Source organism: Helianthus annuus, chromosome 15 (assembly GCF_002127325.2).
Source record: "Helianthus annuus cultivar XRQ/B chromosome 15, HanXRQr2.0-SUNRISE, whole genome shotgun sequence".
Lineage (NCBI taxonomy): Eukaryota > Viridiplantae > Streptophyta > Magnoliopsida > Asterales > Asteraceae > Helianthus > Helianthus annuus.
In genome coordinates this window covers 21560653-21581684 of record NC_035447.2, presented here as the reverse complement: position 1 = coordinate 21581684, position 21032 = coordinate 21560653, and the positions used below count along the sequence as shown (strand labels likewise).

Sequence of the window (21032 nt, the reverse complement as noted above, 5' to 3'; positions counted from 1 at the left end):
GCATCCTTTTTATTTTCTAGAAGACAACAACATATAAACAAAAAGAAAGTACAACTAACTGACTTAGAGGTTGTTTGACAACTTCTGAATGGTTAAGTGTTGAATTAGTAAAAGGTTTGAATTATTAAGTGTTGAACCAGTAAGAGGTCTGAACCATTAAGAGCCAATATAATGCTTAACCGTTTAGAGGCAAATGTCTGATCAATTCAGATTAGAGGTCTTAATCATTCAGACTTTGTATAATTCTTAACCATTCAGAGGCAAATGTCTGAACCATTTAGCCATTTGCTCGCGAAACAAACAGTCTAAACCATTAAGTGCTGAACCAGTAAGCAAGGGCGGACCTAAGCCCAGCTCAAGGTGGGCGGGCGCACCCCCGGGAAAAAAAAATTAGTGCTAAGTTCCGTCGAAAATCCCGTCCGCACCCCTTGGAATTTTTCGTCCGCACCCCATGGAATTTTCCGTTCGCACCTCTTGGAATTTTTCGTCAGCACCCCTTAGATAAAAAGTGTTATCAATTTATATTTTAAAAATATTCTTTAGTAAACTCTTATTTTATAAAAAATACTACCTAAATTATATTACTTTTAATACCTAAATAACTAAACCCAAATACTCAATACATTTAACTAGCCCACTACTAAGTCTTAGCCCAATAAACAAACCCAACAAATCAACAATATTTCAAACTAAAATAAAATAAACAAGCCCAAAACCCTTACATATTCTATCCTGCTCTCTTTATCGTCCTTGCACACCAGCGATCAGAACACCAACAGCGACAACAGTGAACAGTCAACAACCACATACCACCGTAATCAGCCACCATACCACCGCCGATCAAACATGGGTAAGTTTCTTTGTTATTTTTGATGATTTTTTGTTGATATTATCCACCTCCAGCAGCCTATTATAGCCGCATACTAACCATAGTAGACATGTGCTTCATTTTGTTTTCATTATGTTATGGTGATGATATTTTGCCCGTTTGGTTTTTTTTAGTGAAGAACGTTTGGCTTTTTTTTATGGTGTATATGTTGTTTAGATGATTTTTAGGGTGATTTACATTATGATATTTAGGGCTTGAATAGTTGATACATTATGTAATATGTTATGGAGCCATGAACTTATAAATCAATTTGTTTGTGATAGCCGATAGGAACAATGAGCAGGGACGTTATGGCGTGATTTCTCAAGAGGAAAGCTGATGCATCTTCCGGATTCATTGATGTGGATACTTGCGTAATCGGATTGGCGATGAGAATTTAAGTGAAGGTTGTATATGTTATATAGAGAAAGAGTTGCTTAAGAAAGTAGGTTTAGATGATGTTTTGGACAGATTTCAAAAAATGAAAACCCGTAGAACGACGTTTTAATTATGTTGGTAACAAGGTTTGACGTGTTTTTAATGATTATATAAATTAAGTTCTTTTGTTTTACATGACCCGACTCGACCCGAACTGACCTGATACGAACCGATTTTTTATTTATATACCTTGGGGCCTAAAATTTTTAAAAATGTTCCGCACCCCATGGAAAAATTCATGGGTCTGCCACTGCCAGTAAGAGGTCTGAACCATTTAGAGTCTCATTAAAAGGTAAACAAATAGCCCTTAGAGTATTTATAATTCTCATAATTTTAATTTTACAATGATTAGAGGCCGACTTTTCGTATGAATCTTTTCCTTTCGCTCTTGAACGAAAACATTTCTCTTTGAAGTTTATAACTCTAAGGGGATGGGGGTGGTCACTAGTGATAGAATTCTATCACTCACAAGCACCAATCAAGTTCTGCCATGTCATCAACCATTTTTTCATCACTCACAACCTTTTTTAGTGGGGGTGGTCATCACTCACCACCACACCCAACAATTTCCTCCAAACAACAACTACCCTCACAAACCAAAAGAATAACGCCGTAATAAAAATAACGAAAATCCGATTCCGTGCTACTATAACGCGTTATAGCAAGAGGCGGGGTGGAAACTTTGGTTTTTCCACGTGTTATAAATGCCATCACGGGAACCGCGCCGTGTGGCCTAATAATAATAACTTTATTATTTTCTCTTTGAATGTTTATAACTCTCTAATAATAATAACTTTATTATTATTTAACACAATATTTCAAGAATCTTATACTAGAGAGTTGGATTCATTTTCGGGTTAGAATATATTCTTTGAATGCTTATGCAGGGGGTCTGGTAAAAGTTCATAGCAAGCATACATTTTGACTCTATACCGTCAAAGACTCAAAGGATATGTCACCTTCTTTCATTTTTGCACAAAATAAGAAGTTTGATGTGCCCTTTTCTTTTCTTTTCTTCGTCTTTTTATTGGCTTTTTGACTCACTTTTAATTTTGAGATGCTTTGGGAATCGAGAAGGATTTGTTTACCCCAAGCTTCACGACATGACAATCCATCGATAACATACGTCTAAGGGTGAACGGGGTGCTCACCGATTTCCCATCGGTGACCCCTCTTGCCGATGAGTGAATGCACCGCCAACATTTCGGTGACCAAGAGAGAGGCAACAAACCGGTGGCGGCTCACCGAAGAGAGGGGGAGGAGAGAGGGAGAGGGGACCAATCAATGCTTTTCTTTTTTTTTTATTTAATAAAAACCAAGTCACCTAAGAGGGGAGTGCCGCCATCAATTTAGGGTGTTAGGGGAGTTTAAGAGGGGAGTTGACGTGGCACACGAGGATTGGTTGGGCGTAAGAGAGGGGACTCACCTCTTAGGTGAGCACCCCTTACACCCTAATACTCCTTGCTAAAGCCGGACTGCTTTTCATCGATGATTCCCATTTCCAACGAGAGATTCCAACGAGAGAGAGAGAGTGAAGCTTTTATTGTTTTTATGTTTTTCGTCATAAAAAGTGTATGTCTGGAATCCATGGTGTCCGGACTCCGGATTTCCAAATATACTCGAATGAGGGTGTGTGTGTGTGTTTTTTTTTTTTTTTTTTTTTTTTTTGAAAGGAGAACTTTATTAACACCACACCCTAGCTCGAAAACCGAGCCAGGAACAACAAACAAAACAGATGGAGAGCTACATCAAATCAAAATTACACCAATCCAGCCACGAGATGTGGTTGTTTCTAGATCTATACTTGAACCATAAAAAACCAAGGGACTTTAACTCACAAAAAATGTTCTCCACTTTGACCTCAACACCCGAGAAAATCCCCTTATTCCGAGCCGCCCACAAGCACCATAAAGCCGAGTACACAACACCTTGAACAATCATCTTCTCAGCGATCTTAACATGGTTCGACTTGTGCACTTCCAACAAATCTTTAAAAGAGAACGCAAAAATAGGAGGGATTCGACACCATCGGCTAACCTTATGCCAAAGGATGACCGCCACATAACACGATGTGAAGAGGTGATCCACCGACTCGGCTTCCGACTTGCAAAGAGGACACAGCCCATCTCCCACCACAATCCCCCTTTTACTCAAAGCATCCGCCGTAGGGATCCTGTTCATTTCTGCTCTCCAAACAAACAAGTTACACTTGCTTGACACCCACTTGTTCCAGCTAAGGACATAGTTCACCCTATCCACTGAGGCTTCCGCCAAGACGTTCTTGACCGGTTTAATTTGCAGTTTTAGAATATTTTTTTAATTTACAATATACTTTTTAAATATATTCTATTACTTTAAATAATTGATTTAAAAATAGTTTATTATATAAATAATTTGATGATAAATAAAATGTGAAAAATAGGTGATGGTTTGGAAATGAAAGAATGTTTGAAAAAGAATGAAGCATTTGAGAGAAAATTGATGTTTTTGGATGATGAGTGGGATTCTGATTTGAAAGTTGACATTGCATGCATGTGTGTTTTGAAACCTCTAGTATTGTGTATCCTCCAATGTAAATTAATACATGGGTCGTTGTCATTACATAAACTACTTTCTTTGAAATTTTGTTTGCTAACTTTTTAATGTTTATCAATGTTTTCGAGTATTTTTTGTGATGCTACTAAAATATGCACACTTGGATCAGCTGTTTGGATCATTGGTGTGAATTTATCATATTGGTATAATGGTATTTGTATATGTTTAGTTACAAAGAAAGTACCGAAGTGTGCAAGTAAGAGGTCATTGGATAGAGTAAGCTTGCATTCATGCAACCCAACCAAGACTTGTAGAAATTTAAGAAAGAGGGCCCTTTTTAATCTATAAGGCTGAAACAAAATTGTAGTCTAATTAGATAGTATTACTTTACCATGGATCGACTATATGTCCTCTGTACAAATCTTTCAAAAAAAAAAAAAAACTAATTCAAAAGAAAAAAGAAACGGAAATGCTCTTCAATAACAACTAATCAACAAAAAACAAGCGTAGAAATGTTGAAGAAAAAAGAAGAGTAAATTGCCAAAATCTTCCCTCGGGTTTGGGAATTTATGTCATTTTCATTTAAAACAATTTTTGTGTATCATATAGCCATTCACTTTTGAGATTTTTTTGTCATTTTCATTCAAATGTTTGATAGAAAATTAGATATTTAGATGAAAATGACAAAAAATCCCAAAAGTGAAGAACTATATGGTACAAAAAAGTTGTTATGATGAAAATGACAAACATACCCAAAACTCAGGGACGATTTTGGCAATTTACTTAAAAAAGAAGATACAATCATCAATAAAGAATGCAATTTATCAAAAGAAAATGATTTAACTTTGGCTTATTTTTTTTTTTTATAAATGGGCTTTTATAAAACAAAACTTTGTATTAAAATAGACTTAAAAAGGGTGTGTGTGTGTTTTTTTTTTTTAAGGAATCTTCTCTAAGGAAAACTTTCCCATGTAAGACCAAGTCAAACAAATGGGTTAAACAATTTGGGAAGTGATTAACCTATTTGGGAAGAAACAAAGATCCTTTCTTTGTTGCAAGGAAATGTACTTAACAAAATGAGTTTTGGTCTCTCGTTATTTTCAAGTCAAATTACATCCATTAGTAACCGCTTGTGTTTAGGCATGAGAATGGAGGGTATGATTCAAACACTTTAGGGTGTTTAAGTTTTCTCTATCTAATAATCTCATGTCATGTCAACTCTCCTCCTTCACTCCCCAATTTTTACTCAAACACTAAGGGTGGAGGGTATGGTTAATCATTCTAGGGTGATTGAGTGAAATCCTACCCAATAATATTATGTCATGTCAACTCCTCATTCCACTCCCCATTTTGCACTCAATCAGAGGGTATGGTTAATCACTCTAGGGTGATTGAGTTATAAATTTTTTGATTGGTTAATCTCTCCTCTCTCCTCTCCTCTCTCTCTCTCCTCCATCACTCCTTCTCCACTTCGGTGAATACTCCACGATTTCTCACCTTCTCTGCTACTCAAACACCCTAACTCAATCAAGGGGGTATGGTCACCGATCGGTGACACCCGCTCAATCACCCACTCACCGAACATTATACCCCCCACCCTAAGAATGATTTAAACACCCACTCAATTAAAAAAAATGATTGGTTCTCTATCTTCTCTCTCCTCTCTCTTTCTCCTCCATTTCTTCTTCTTCACCTTCGATGAATACTCACCGCCCACACCCCTTCTCTCCTACTCCCCACTCACCGATTATCCACCCGGAATCATCCCCCATGCAGCAACCACACTCACCGATTCACCTTAGGTGAATCATACCGTCCCCCCTGAGAAAAAAAAATAGAATCGGAGAAAAAATGTCCTTGATTTGTTGCAAAGGAGTGGAGGCGGTGGCGGATCCAGAAATTTTTTCTAATGGATTTCTTTTGATAGATTATTACTATTTTTTTCCAAATCACTATTTTTTTTTCCAAATTGACTGGGTTCCTTCTAAATCTGCAAGAGTGGAGGACAGATTTCTATAGAGAAAAAGGGTACAAAACCTCCGCAAATAGTGTGTGGTTCAACAGTGGATCATCCGTAAAGGGACCAACGAACTTTTATAAACTCTCCTATCTATTTAAAGGACTATCCTTTAAGCACTTTGACTCGCCTCTTGCAAACCTTACTACAAAACTTACAATCACATAATACGTTCTTACAATTTTGAGCAAATATACAATCAATTTCATATCTTAAGATCATTAAGAAAGAAGATTGCTAGAGATCATTTAATGCTTTAAAAGCAGAAACAAATTCATATAGTTGACCTCGCAACACGTTTGGAAACTCTTTTGGACCATAAAATTGACAAAAGAAAAAAGTGAAAAGCCCAATGAGAAGAAGAAAGATTAATGGGTTGACTTATTGAAAAGTGTGAAGCCCAATATCATGTCATCAACATGTAAACTACTTATTTTCTGTATCATGTCATGTATTTGTATTACCCAACAAATCAACAATCCAACATAAAAGCGTTTGATAACAAAGAAACCCATCAATGTATGATTTTTTCTGGAATCAGAAGAAATTATCAGTTGGCTCATGTACGCCCTTTTATGACTCTATTGGGCTTCAACAAGTTAAATATTAAAATGTAAGAAAATAGAGAAAATAATTCAATATAACTTTAGCAACTTTGGGGCTGTTTGTTAGCTCTTAATAGAGCTCTTAATAGTTCAGACCTTTTACTGATTCAGCACTTAATGGTTCAGACTGTTTGTTTCGCGAGTAGATGTCTGATTGGTTTAGACATTTGCTTCTGAATGATTAAGCATTATACAGAGTCTGAATGGTTAAGACTTTTAATCTGAATTTGTCATACATTTGCTTCTGAATGGTTACGTATTATACTGGCTCTTAATGATTCAGACCTTTTACTGGTTCAACACTTGATTCAGACCTCTTACTGGTTCAATACTTAATGATTCAGACACGTTACTAGTTCAACACTTAACCATTCAAAAGTTGACAAACAGCACCTTTGTGTTGAGTCATTAAGAGGTAATCGCTGAATTGATCGGCATGTTTCTAAAAAATTACCTATTAAGAGGTTGCATGTATGAATCATTTACATGTGACCTTTAGGTGAACCACACTACTCTAGTCGATTGAGAAGACTTAAACTCCATCAAATTTTCATTTAAAATAAATACTTGATACATTTATTATTTTTTCTAAGATCATGAAATGTTCTATGATTTTCATAGTTAAAAATATATATGTTGAACTTCTTTATATATATAAACTTGTAACATGTGTAAAGAAACAATGATAATTTCACAAATGCAACATCATCTTTCCTCATGGATGGTGTGTATGTAGAGTAGAGGAAGGCACCCCCTTCCTCTCTCATTCACATTTGTTGTAATGTGGCACCACATCGGCCACGAATAGCCAAAAACAACCTGTTGTGGATGCTCTCTAATAACCAAACGACAAACGCCCCTTTACCCGAGCTTAAATCCGTCACACTAGACACAAAAAAAGAAAGTGCATAGCATTCATATGACATTATCGACTGACCATGCCGATCTAGAACAAGTTAAACACTAAGATAAGTCAGTTTTATCCGGTGGCCGCTAACATAGAAGTGGTTTTCCGGCCAGTTCTCAAAAGATTACAATAAATTAATCATCAAAACAGCCACAATTCCAATAACTTACTTAATAAACTAATCTACCAACATATCAGTTCTTAACCAATGCTCAATACCATTTTACCCCACTTCCTTCACATCTTCAAAACTTATGCAAGTGTGAAATGGCACTGAAGAAAACCTACAACAATGTCAAGAATCCAATTTAAACAACAAATTCAATGAAGTTTACCTCAATTTTGGATCAGAAAAAAACAGTGTTTGAACTAGAGGTGAACAAAAAAACAGGTTGGGAACCGTAAGCAGTTTTTAACCCGAGCAGAAACCGATATAATACCAATTTGGATGAACCGACCCGAACGATGGGTTGTAACTGGTTTAAACTCAAACCGACATTCCCCCCCTCAAAAACTGACAAGTTTCAAACGGAACCGGTTTTGACCATCTTTGACCCAACCCAAACCGGTTTGGGCCCAAAGCCCGATCTGTGCACCTCTAGTTAGAACCAGTCCATCTTACTTGGATCGGAGCTGATGAGCATGGCGGTTCCGCCAAATCCACAAGTCCCACCGTTCTTCTTGTTCTTCTGCCAGTAACTATTGAAAGCGTAGGAAGCATGAGCCACAACGGAGTCCGGAAAGTAACAACTTCCGTTTGGACTAATCGGACCACAATCCGCACCACCTTCTCCACACGCGTAATCCATTGCCTCCTGCAACTTTTCCAGCGGTACACTCGGTTTCGCCACGCACCACATTTGTTCACGCGCAAGCGGCGGGCCCGCCATTGCCCCGTCACCTCCCACTAAAGGTGGAGCCGCCATCGCTCCACCACCTAAAAAAATACAATAAGAATAATTACAAACGAAACCTAATGAAATCATATCTCATAATTTAAGAGCATATAATAAACTCAAAACCTATATATATTACAGTAAATTACTTTTTGAGTTTCTGTGTTTTAATAATTTTAATCACTTGAGTACAAAATCAAAATGCCTTGAGTCCCTAACCGCGCATTTTATAAAGTTTTGAATCCAAGTTTGTTCTTTTTTTTAACGTTTTGAGTCCAATTTTGTTTAATAAAATGGGACTCAAAAGATTATAAAAAAGCGTCTAGGAAATTAAGGCGTTAAACATTTTGATTTTGGACTCAAATAATTAAAACCAATGAACTCAAAAATATTTTACTCTATATATTATGACTACCAACTAATATTCTATAATAAACTCTAACTAATATATTCGAATATTCTATAATAATAATAACTAATATATTATTTCTGTATATTTAACAACCTCCGGGACTAGGATACGGGTTGCACGGAGGCAGATGAAGCCCATACGGCGGATGTGCACCGTTCACCGGACTCCTAACCGGCGGCTGCGTCCCGGGAGCAAACGGTAGAGAAAACATCGGCGGCGGCGTAACTCCGATGAGCGGCGGGAGCGGGGCGGCAGCCGCATCGGACGGAACTGAGTAATCACCCTCAGGTAACATTCTTCTTGCTGTTTTTGACCCGAAAACACCCAAATCCACACTAGATTGCCTGTAGGAGCTCAAAACCCGACCAAACTGATCAACAACACCCTCAGTTTTCACAATGTAGGTCGAATCAATAGCCAGCAAGAATTCAAGCACACGTTTAACATGCGATTGTTGTAACTGTAACTGTAAACATTTTGGGGTAAAACTAACAGAAACCCTGATTTTTTTCTCCAAACCCCACCTAACAAGAGAATGATGAACATTCTGCATAGCGAACAACACTAGTTCAACAATATGTTGTTGGTTTTCATCACAGAGGTTGTCATTAGAGACAACAATGGAGGTTATGTTAACAAATGATGGGTAGTAAGACAAAACATGAGTTCTGAGCCAGTTTTCCGCTGCTAAAACGGTGGATGCGACGTCGTTTAGGTTCTCCTGGTTCACAAACACTCCTAGTGTGTGTGAATCTTGGTTGGGTGTTGAGATTTGAAGTAGTTCTTGACCTGAAACTGGAAAAAAAAACAGGGGTTTTAATAAGAGTTTTATATGTAAAAGAAACAGGGGATTATAATAATAATAATTATTATTATTATTATCATTGTTATACTGTTGAGCTTACCACAAAGGAAGAGGAAGAAGAGGGGAGTTAAGAGGATGGGCATTTTGAACATGGTGAATGAATGAATGAAAGAGAGTGAATGAATATTGAGATTCAAGAATAAAGGTTTTGTGTGTGTTTTGTGTGTTGTGTGTGTGTGTGTCAGAGTGGTGGTACTGTCCAGAAAAGTTTTGGGGAAGTGGGAATTTCATGGGGTTATTTCACTATTTCTCTCCTGAAATGTGAAAAAAATTCAAACGGTAACTTGTGGTTTATGTATACTTGTGACATTTGTGTTTTATAACAAGTTAAGTTTGTGGGGATACTTGTGACATTTGTGTTTTATAAGACGACCCTGTAGTTGTTATGTATTTGGGCGTTTTTAGGTAAAACAACGGCCAATCACGCGGGAGCCACCGCCCCCTGCAGCGTTTTTGAACCAGAAAATCGAAAAGCGCGTTGTATAAACAACGCCGAAGCCTCATTTTGAAGATATTGTTGGCCCAATTACAAGTAACCATCTTTTTTCATTGCCCAATCACTTTTTTCATGGTTTTTTATTTATATAATTCTTTATACCCCTTTTAACATTATGACCACATTTTCATTACACCCATTTGTAAAAAACGCCCCTTTGCTGACTAGGATAATACGTGATGAAAAACACCCGTAGATAAACATTATTTACCCTTATCACTACGCATGATCAAACAAGTTAAGTTTGTGGGGAAGATGGTAAAATTTAATCATAGGTAAAAGGTGGTTCAAGCTTTTCTTTGTGACTTTGTTGTGTCTTTGGGAAAAAAGGAAAAATAACAAGTTGTTCAACAATGAACCGGTTCGAAACCCCCCCCCCCCCCTCATTTTTTGTTAATAACACTTCAGCCCACTTGCCTTAAGTTTCAAATTCTTACCAAACAAGCCCTTGCTTATTATAAATAATTAACTTAGTTATATAATAATTAACTTGGTTTGATAACATAATAGACTTAATTTAATGCTTCCTTTACACATAACATCTTTCAAAAATGACAATTAGGCCATTCCACTTTCATAAAATAATTAACTCAATTGTATATCATAACTAATTTAGTTAATTGTTCTCTTTTGTAAATTTTAACGGAACTAACGGAAAACTAACCTATATTAATTTTAAAATATTTTTTTATTTAACCTTGCAACTAGTTATTTTAATTTTATACATAATCAAAAATTAAAACAAACAAGAATAACAAAACTCCGCATTTCATTTAAATTACTTCGGGTCCGGCTTATATTACAAGTTGGGTTTCGGGGATCCATTTTGACGGATGTTAAAGAGTGTTGGTACCCTGACAAACCGAACAGATAACGATCAAATTTCCGCCACAAAGTGCGGGGCAATCTCACTAGTTAATATCAATTGTTCTCTTTTGTAAATTTTAACGGAACTAACGGAAAACTAACCTATATTAATTTTAAAATATTTTTTTATTTAACCTTGCAACTAGTTATTTTAATTTTATACATAATCAAAAATTAAAACAAACAAGAATAACAAAACTCCGCATTTCATTTAAATTACTTCGGGTCCGGCTTATATTACAAGTTGGGTTTCGGGGATCCATTTTGACGGATGTTAAAGAGTGTTGGTACCCTGACAAACCGAACAGATAACGATCAAATTTCCGCCACAAAGTGCGGGGCAATCTCACTAGTTAATATCGTTTGTGTGCGTTATGTACAAGATGTTAACAAAAAAAGAGAGATTTATGTACTAAAATAGTATTTATACCAAGTTTTGGGCTGGTTCATAAAAAGTAGAAACCTGAAAGGTTATTAACTACTTTTAAAGTTTAAATTTCTTTATTTAAAGTAAGTTGCGGGTCAAAAAAACAACACCCTGTCCGGAACCGGATCTGCCCCACCTCACTCCAGTAACTTTGTGAATCAGCAACCACAACCGCCTGTTGCCTGTGTCGTTTTTATTTGACTAAAATTCGACTCGAATTTAATTGGAAAAAAGATCCAAATTTGGTTTTCGAAGCTGCAAATCGGGTTAGCATCCGAACATAAATTTTTTTCTAGTGTAAAATATTGGATTTTTATTATCCCCTCCTCCGATTTGATTTTTCGTTCAAGCTCCGCCACTGCATACAACGTCCTGTAGCTTGGAAGGTAAAAATGTAAATATGTCTGTTGATGGCGATTTTGTAAAGATATTTGTGATCTGATCTATTGTGGATATAAATTGTAAATGCAACCTTCTCTGAGCAACTGATATGAGCAAACATGCACATGTTTTTATGTCAAATTATCACTCATTTGTAATATGTTTTGTTAATGAAATGTTCAAAATAACCTTAGAATGGTTTATATTATATTAAATTTTCAGGACAAAATAACCCAAGAATAACAAGGAAACAAAACTGAGCGAAAAACAGAGAAAAACATAAGAAATTATCCAGACACACCTCATGCCTCGGTAGACACGCCCCGTGCCTCAGATCCTGACACTACCAAACACCTCCAGAAGCCCACTACGCGAAGATCAGGCTAAGGAAGCCAGGCACGCCCTGCGTGCCTCGGCTGTAGAAGACAAAGAGAAAGCTTCTGAGAGATTTGGAAGATCCCGTGGGGCTTAGAAAGTTGACCACGACCCGTGCCTCAAATACTTGCTATAGCAAGTCACGAAACCGGGCAAAGAGCGTACCTTGCCCCTAGCCAACCTATAAATAGATGCCTTCTTTACCTTTTTCACTTGCTTAGTCGCTCTCATCTTCTCCATTACACACTTTTCTTCTACACACAATCTTTAATCATTATAATCATTAGGAGAAACTCAAGAAACATTAGTGTAATCAAATTTTTAATGATTTTAATAATCTTTTTAAGTTTGATCTTATCTTCTTCCATTTTCATTCATCAACAAATCTTACATAACCATACAATCGCATACATCAGAATGTATCAATCCTAGCATATCCTTATCCCTTTCACCGACATCAAAATGTACCAATTGATAACGTGTGAGACCGAGGCTTCACCTCTCACCAAAACTATAGATCCAATGCAGAATAATCACTAAAAAGGGGGAGTTTAGATAGATCGATTTGAATGTCACTAATTTAGAGTGACTTAATAATGTTGATATTAAATATGAGATTTACTTTGATATTTATTTTTGAAATATATTCAAAGTAAACTTAAGATTATTAATATTATTATGGGTGGAGATACAATAGGAAGTTTATTTCGCTAGGAAGGATAGGAAGCAATCATAACCGTCCAATTCCACAATCTACGGTCTAGATCAAAATCAAATTAAAAACTGTCATTTAAACACGCTCCCCTGGGTTTCAGGGATATTGTCGTCATATTCCAAAATAACCGCCGTTGAATATACACAGAAACGCTTCGAAAAAAAGTGCATTATGTTTTACACTTCCATTGAACGATCAAACACATACAGAAATTTGAGAAAATCATACTCCATTGAAGTTTATGGTGTCGTCGAGAGATAATTTGAAGGTTTACATTCGAGTTACTCAAAAGAAATCCGTCTCTAAAAACCCTAAATCATCAAAGAAGCCAAAAACATCATCAGCTGAAGAGAACATAGATGAACAAGAAAATATTAGCCGAAAATCAACAATGAAACAACAAAGAACTAGAAAACGCAAAGATATTTCAGACAATGGTATATTTATCTATTTTTGCTCTTTAGCTGAATTCAAGTTACGTTTTATGAAGTACAATAGACCTAATATATCATATCCGTTCCGAAAAATAGTTAATGAGTTATATCTTCCCCTATCTTAACATTTTTGTTACTAGAGACTACATTGCGTTTTATGTTAAAACTATGATCTAAGATGCTAATGCTTCTTATGGGATTTATATATTGTGAATTAATGCGTTTTACCTTAATAAATTTGCAGAAACAAAGAGATTATTATTATGATAATTGTAATCGAATTTTAGAACATTGCGTTTTATCTTTGAATTTGCTGAGATACATGTGTTGTTAACTATTGCGTTTTATATTAATATATCATAAAAAAATGAGATTATGTAATGTTAATTTGGTGTGTTAAATCATATGATGTAAAGTATTGCGTTTTATCTTAAATCTGTGAATTACTGCTTTTTATCTTTATAGTGTTAACTAATGCGTTTTTGTGACACTTCGGGTTTTCCCGAGCAACCTTCTTGTATTAGCACAGTGTGTGCAGATATTATTAAATGGAAATTTGTGAATTATATTGGTGTGCTATGTGATCCTTTGTATTAAACTATGTGCAGGTAATACATATATATATATATATATACGATTATAATAGTGAACCGAGACCAACGAACCCGACTCGAGACCACCCGGTCTCGAGTAAACAGTAAACAGTCGGGCCGGTTGGGCCATACACCCGAGAAGCCCATTCGGAAACCCTTTAGGGTGCGCCAACTCGGGATAGGTATAAAACCCATGAGGATGACCAACCTTGCCACTTTTCACCATTTGCAACATCCCCTCACAACTCTCCCACACACACACACACACTCTCTCTCTCCCTCTCTCACTTAGAACCATAAACCCTAGCAACACCACTCTCTCCTCTTTGTCTCGGATCAAGTGTAGCAGAAATTAAACTCTTGTCTTAGCTCGAAGATCCTCTTCTCGGCTCATTCCTTACTACTCTCACACCAAACACCATTCGGTTAGTGTATTACTTTTGGTAATTGATATTGTGTGTTAAATGATGCCTATTTGCAAGTAGTATTGGATACTTAACAATGTGATCTTGAAATGATAAAATATAGACCAACTGATATGCATGATTATAGGCCGATTAAGACATCTTAATGATTTGTGCACATATATGTTCTTGAAAGAAAAGAATGAGATATTACATGCTATGGCTTATAAAATGCATAATTTATGTGTTGTAGAGTTTTAGGCTTATTGTTATGATTTTTAAGATCATATTGGTGATGAATTGAATGAGTATGAAGATGAATGAGAAAACCTAAAAGATGAACTGTTTGAAGGTGTGTTGAATATTTAAAATTTGTGATGGTTGATCTGTTGTGATTAGGAATTAGAAAAAGAGACATGTTTATGAAATCCTATTGGTTAGTACACAATTTCATGAAATTGCAATGCTATTGGATAGTACAATTTGGACAGGTTCTAGAAGAACTTCATGTGCACGTATCCGTGGTTGCGAGTCGAGACCTTCAGTTGCGACTCGAGACTAAAACGTGACAACTCGAGACAGGCTTCAAGGACTCGAGACCGGCAAGGTCTCGACTTGAGACTTCATGATCTCGACTTGAGACTGGACTCGAGACCCCTGAGGTTGCGACTTATGCCAGCATCACTCGAGACCAAAACGTGATAACTCGAGATCTCCTGGTTGCGACTCGAGACCGCGTGTTCTCGAGTCGAGACCACCTTGTCTCGACTGGGCTGCCTACCTTGGTTATTGGGCCACAATGTGCTTTGTTTGGGTTGCCTGTTGACTAGACTATGTGTTAACTGTTACTGTTTGACTGTGCAATTATTAGAATCGGTCCAATAACTCAATAGATAACTGTGTGCATTTCTCTGTGTTAGATACATGTAGGATCTACGTGATTACTTGTACCCCAAACCTGACCTATACTGGTAACCATGTTAGGACGTGGTGACCAGCAAGCTTGACCAAGTGAGCTAATCTGCCGAGCAACCCAAGGTGAGTTCACAACTTAAAGCATGCATTCCCGGTGGATTGGGAAACGGAACTAAAAACAACATTGTCCCCCTGTGAGGGATACAAACTTACTTTCCTTCCCTTGTTACTGGGAACCTTTGGTTAATTACGGTTTATACGGAATGCAACAAGCAACACTAAACGAAACTCTATCACTTAAGTCCCTACTACATTATACCGATTAGTCGCCGGGGTCTGGTGAACGGGTTATTAGTTGATAGCGCTATTTAGGTCTAACCAGCCTCACACCGACCCTTGTTACTGGGAACGGGCGTGAACTAATAGACTCTGACAACCGTCAATGATGATAGAACGTTGACAAACGGGGCACTGCGGAAACGTGGGGTTAATTTAGTATTCGGTATTGGAAAAACAGTTTAGTTGCTTACTTTGGGGTAGCTCCCCATGGCACGTATAAACGGATAAATTAACTGGTGAAACAAGTTTTTGGTAATTAAAAACTGGACTACTCGTGAACTCGCCAACATTTTTGTTGACACTCTACTGCATGCTTTGCAGGTAACCAGTGACTCAGGAGCTTGCTACATGGGGATGTGTAGTGGTCGTCTAACCCATGTGTTGGGTTCTAAATAACTTGAACCACGAACTTCGTTTTTAACTGTTTTGTCTATGCTTCCGCTACTTATGTTATTATTTAAACTTAAAACCTTTGAACTTAATTTTGATACTTACTAACCCTGTGGTTGGTGAATATCACTCTTGCTATTAATTAAATTGCTCAGTATAATTGGTGGCTGGATCCTGGTCAGTCATGCCCTCAAGCGGGTGGTACTCCGCATGTGGATTTTCGGGGTGTGACAGTTTTATTATAAATTTGTTAATTGACATTGTTGACTAATGCGTTTTATATTAATATATCATAAAAAACAAAATGAGATTATGTAATGTTAATTTGGTGTGTTAAATAATATGATGTAAAGTATTGCGTTTTATCTTAAACCTGTGAAAAACTGCTTTTTATCTTTATAGTGTTAGCTAATGCGTTTTATCATAAATTTGTTAATTGACATTGTTTCATTATTCTATTTAAAGTTAAAAAACAAGAGGAAAAACAAAAAAGGAAAAGAAAGAAAGTGGTGATAGAATCATCAGAAGATACAATTTCTGATTCAAAGTATGAAAAATCTAGTCGAGCTATTGTTCTGCATACTTCTGAACAACAACAAGTAAATTCAGGTAACATAAAACGCACTTAACAAATTTCATGAAAAAAATATATGTTTTTTAACACAACTCAATGTATCAGATGATGATTTTGTTGATCCACAACCAAGAGTTAACCCGATAAAAAATCAAAAGAAGGAAAAGGCAGAATCAAAACCAAAGAGATCACTGAGGAAAGATAAAACAAAAGAACTACCAGAACAATAACCATATTATGATTACGACGGAAAAAAAATCAACATAAGATGTGCAGTCAATAATCTAAAAGATTATATTGAAGGTTTGTCAAAAGAGCAAAGGAATGTTGTTAGAGAAATAGGGTTTGAGAGCATACTAAAATTCAAGCTGCATTCAGTTCCACGCAAATTCGGATATTGGCTAGTAAAAAACTTTGTTGCTGAAAATGATGAGATAAATACTGGAGATGAAAAGATTAAGATCACAGCTGAATTTATCCAAAAGGTATTTCAAATACCAAATAGAAAAACAGAGATTGAGGAAAAACTGAGACCAAAAGACACTGATCTTGTAATTAAATTCTGGCGCGGTCAATTCAGCAAAGATATTTTGAAGAGAATGTATGCGCACAACTTGATTAGTTATTTAAAATCAAGAAATGAGCTTGGAAGATTGTTCAAACTAAATTTCTTGGTTATATTTTTTACGATCATGGCGAAGGCAATGCAAAGTAGTAATGTTAATCAAAGATTCTTGTCATCAATGAAAAGTGACAAAAAAAAACCCAGGATTTTAATTGGTGTGAATATATTCTGACCTTTTTAAGGCGTACAAGAAGACAATGGCCTGGAAATGAGAAGCTCTTCAATGGACCTATTGCATTGTTAGCGGTATGAAATCTGATCTTTCATTATTGCTACATATTTGCTGAATACTTGTATAGGCTGCTTGTTTATATTCTTTGTTTGTTTAAAACTATACTTTATAAAACGCAATGTATATTTTAAAACGCAATGATCTTTCATTTTTGTTTGTTTATATTCTTTGTTTGTTTAAAACTATTCTTTGCTTGTGTAAGACGCAATGTTTTTGTAAAACGCAACATATTTAAAGTAACAAAACATTAGTTTTGTAAGTTGTTTACAATGATTTTATTTTAAAATGCAACAAAATTTGAATTGATTATTTTTCTAAAACGCAATGATTCATACAGATATGCTTACAAAAAACAAGGATTTGACGATGCTGAAAACACTGAAGAGTTCTCTCTTGATAAAATTGACTTTACAACATTACAAGAATTTGAAGATGAATTGGAAATTGCTGCGCAAAATGAGGGGAGATGTCTTGTAAATTGTAATGGATAAAGAGAAAAAAGTCAGAAAGAATAAACAAAAAAAGAAAGATGAAAAGGATGAATTTTATGTTTATCCAACTGAATCCGAGAATGAAAACGAAGAAATTTTTGAAAATGAATCTGAAGAAAAAGATGAAGACGATGCTGAAGAACAACCAATCACCATACTTAAAGCTGCAACAGACTGGATTGATCAAGAGAATCAAGAGAATGTTCAAAACAGCCCAATTAAATCCAATGAAACTGAGAAAACACATACAGAAAGTGGAGGATCATGGGGGCAATTCTTCATTAAACCATCAATAGGAAATAAAGATAAAATGTGGGTAGACAGTCAAAGCCGACTGCGTAATTTCATGCCATCACAAAATCAAAGTGAAGGTCTTTCTGACATTCATTCAACAAAAAGTGGCGATGAAAATATGAAGAACATTGAAGATAAAAAATCACATGAAGAATATCTTGTGACTGCTTTGGATGATCATTTTAAAGGATTTGAAGAAATTTTCAAAAACATCCAATCACGCATAGATGAGATTATCGAGGAATATCCAAACAATGAAGCTCTTCATAACAAAGTAAACGAATAGGTGTCATTGATTGAAAAATAAATGCACAAGAAAGTTAATATTGATTCAACTATGATGGAAACACCATCAAGATTTCTAAATTTGAGCCAAAATGAAGACACCGAAAATCAAATCATTTCAACACCATAGATTGTAAAACGCAATGATGATGATACAAAACGCAATGAGGATAGCACACCTGTAGTTCAGTCCTCCAATCCAGAAAAAATCAGTGAGAATGAACCTGCATCTGTTCTGCAAACACACATTGAAAAACCTTCAATGGTACAATCATCATTTAGCGAAGAAACTCCATCATTAATGTTGGAGATAATCAAAAAGACAGATGAAGAAGAAAAAAAATCAAATCAAAAGAAAATTCATGATGATGAGGTACCATCCTTTGATTTGAAAATTTCTCAGTTGTCTTCAAATGTTGATGAAAATGAAGTTGAAGTTGATGCTACTCGCCACGCTGCACAAACCGAAATTCAAGCGGAATCTGAAAATATAACAATCAAAAAAGATGTTCAAATTACTGGAATACAAACAATGTTTGATAGAATTGAAGAACAGGATACTGAAAAGGAAATCAGTGATCTAATTCAAAACACATCATTCCTCAACCCACAAGAAGATCCGTATAAAACACATGCAAAATCAGTTCATCAAGAACAACCAACAAGTGATATAAGCAAAACAGAAGAAATAATCACAAGGATGGTACGAAACAATCACAAGGATGGTACGACCAGATCGAGAGAAAAATGTACCAGAAGTATTTTGTTCACCATACTGATGTGTGTAAAATGCAACATATAAATTACATCAAATGAGGCATAAAACTAACCTTTTTTAAGTACTAATGTTGGAAAAAGAGTGTTTTTGTCTTCCTTTTGTATTTTCAGGATGAAATGAGCTCAAATTCACAAAAGAAGCAAAAAGACAGCTAATTCTAACACAAATACAAGAAAAGGAACAAAAGTAGATTGCCCGAACCCTCAACGGCATCCTCCCAAGCAAAGAAGAGAAAACAGAAGACTGAACACGCCCCGTGCTCAGCCAGCACGGAGCCGTGCCCAAGAAGCAGCAGAAAAGACAAACCTATAGAAGCTTCTATTGCCCACCACGGGGCCGTGTCCAGTGAGCACGGGGGCGTGGCGAAAGTACAGCAGGCGCATTAATTGTAATTGCGAATTACAATTAATGAAGAGAGAGAGTGTCAGACGGGCACGGGGCGTGCCCAACCTTCTGTTCAGCCTATAAATAGGAGTGCTTGGTTTCATTCCAACTCATCCCTTGGCACACCACCTCTCTCACACTTCATCCACCATCCACCACCACCATAACACCATCATCCACCACCATCATCCATTGTCCATCGTAGAGTGTGTGAGTCGTCTCGGGATCCAAGATTGATAGTAAGAGTTCTTGACAATCAAGGCCATGTTTGCCTAAGTCTCTTACATCACTTGGTGAAGACAAGTGTTTAGTATAATACTTTTTATTTTAAATCTTTTGCACTTTTTATTTGGTTTTGTATTAATGACTTTAATAACTAGTTGCTTATGTTGAAGGTGATCTTTCCTTATCGTTTGTCCGTGGTGTCTTGGCATTATTTTACTGTCTATATAAAATAAAAGATTTTCACCATTCATATCTCCACGGTCTATATGGAGGTATGTTGGCTACCTAGTCGGGGGTTAAGGGAACGGTTTGGTAAGGGTCTTGCCCTTGTTCAGCGTTTAGAGGTCCTGCAAGAGACCTGGGTCAAATTTAGTAGGATCTCCTTCAATGCCCATAGGTATTGGATGGCGGGGATCCAAACTCTTTGACCCCCTCATAAGTTAACTACTATTAATACTATAACCCGGCTATTTAGGACTGTATCCCTGCTGACTCAGACTACTTAGCCGAGGGTAACGTCACCGCCAAAAGCGGGGCCTACCATAATTTGCATTAATAACTTAATTCATTATCTTCCAATAATCCAACCCTTTAGGATTGTATCCTTGCTGACTCAAACTACTGGGTTGAGGGTAATGTCGCCTTCAAAAAAGGGGCCTACTACAATAACTAAGATAATCTCTTAAACAAGTGCAAAAGTACAAAAATAATCAAAGGTTATACTAATACACGAGTCGGATCCTAGTTATTCATCTTGTCTATCTGTTTTTATTTTATTTTTATTTTTCAGCATTTAGTTAGTTTTTTTATTTTCTAGTTTAAAAACCTTTTTCTAAACTTTTTGATTTGATTAGACGTTGAGGATAAACCGGTACTAAAAGCTCTTGTGTCCTTGAACGACCTCGGTATCTTACCAACACTATACTACGTCCACGATGGGTGCACTTGCCCATATGTGTGTTTAGTGTTAGTAAATATCGTGTTTTATAAATTTAAAACTTGGCTAAAAGTGTAAAAGGGCTTAAAATATACATCAAAAATATAACACACTTCACGCACATCAAGTTTTTGGCGCCGTTGTCGGGGACACAAGGATTTTAAGAAAGTTAGGAATCAACGGCCTAATCATATTTTTATTTTTCTTTTTATTTTTTTAGGATTTTCTTAGTTTTTCAGCTTCTGCAGAGCTTAGCACGGGCCATGCCCGCTGAACACGCCCCCGTGCTCAATCATTGGAACTGGCAATCCTGTTTTAAGTCAGACAG

General features: G+C 36.3%; 3 protein-coding genes across 3 annotated transcripts; 1 reads left to right on the top strand and 2 right to left on the bottom strand.

The window, feature by feature from the left end:
- Window positions 1-3049: 3049 nt before the first annotated feature.
- On the bottom strand, window positions 3050-3487 carry LOC110913435. The gene has a single exon (XM_022158267.1). The coding sequence runs from the start codon at window positions 3485-3487 to the stop codon at window positions 3050-3052; it is 438 nt and encodes a 145-aa protein (XP_022013959.1).
- A 3862-nt stretch (window positions 3488-7349) lies between these two features.
- Window positions 7350-9739, bottom strand: LOC110911029 (glucan endo-1,3-beta-glucosidase 12). The gene is made up of 4 exons (XM_022155592.2): window positions 9584-9739; window positions 8772-9473; window positions 7993-8307; window positions 7350-7654 (listed from the first exon to the last, which is right to left on the bottom strand). Exons 1-4 carry the CDS (start codon window positions 9633-9635, stop codon window positions 7623-7625), a joined length of 1101 nt encoding a protein of 366 aa, XP_022011284.1. The 5' UTR covers window positions 9636-9739; the 3' UTR covers window positions 7350-7622.
- An 8054-nt stretch (window positions 9740-17793) lies between these two features.
- LOC118487429 lies at window positions 17794-18381 on the top strand. The gene has a single exon (XM_035984268.1). The coding sequence runs from the start codon at window positions 17794-17796 to the stop codon at window positions 18379-18381; it is 588 nt and encodes a 195-aa protein (XP_035840161.1).
- The last annotated feature ends 2651 nt before the right edge of the window (window positions 18382-21032 follow it).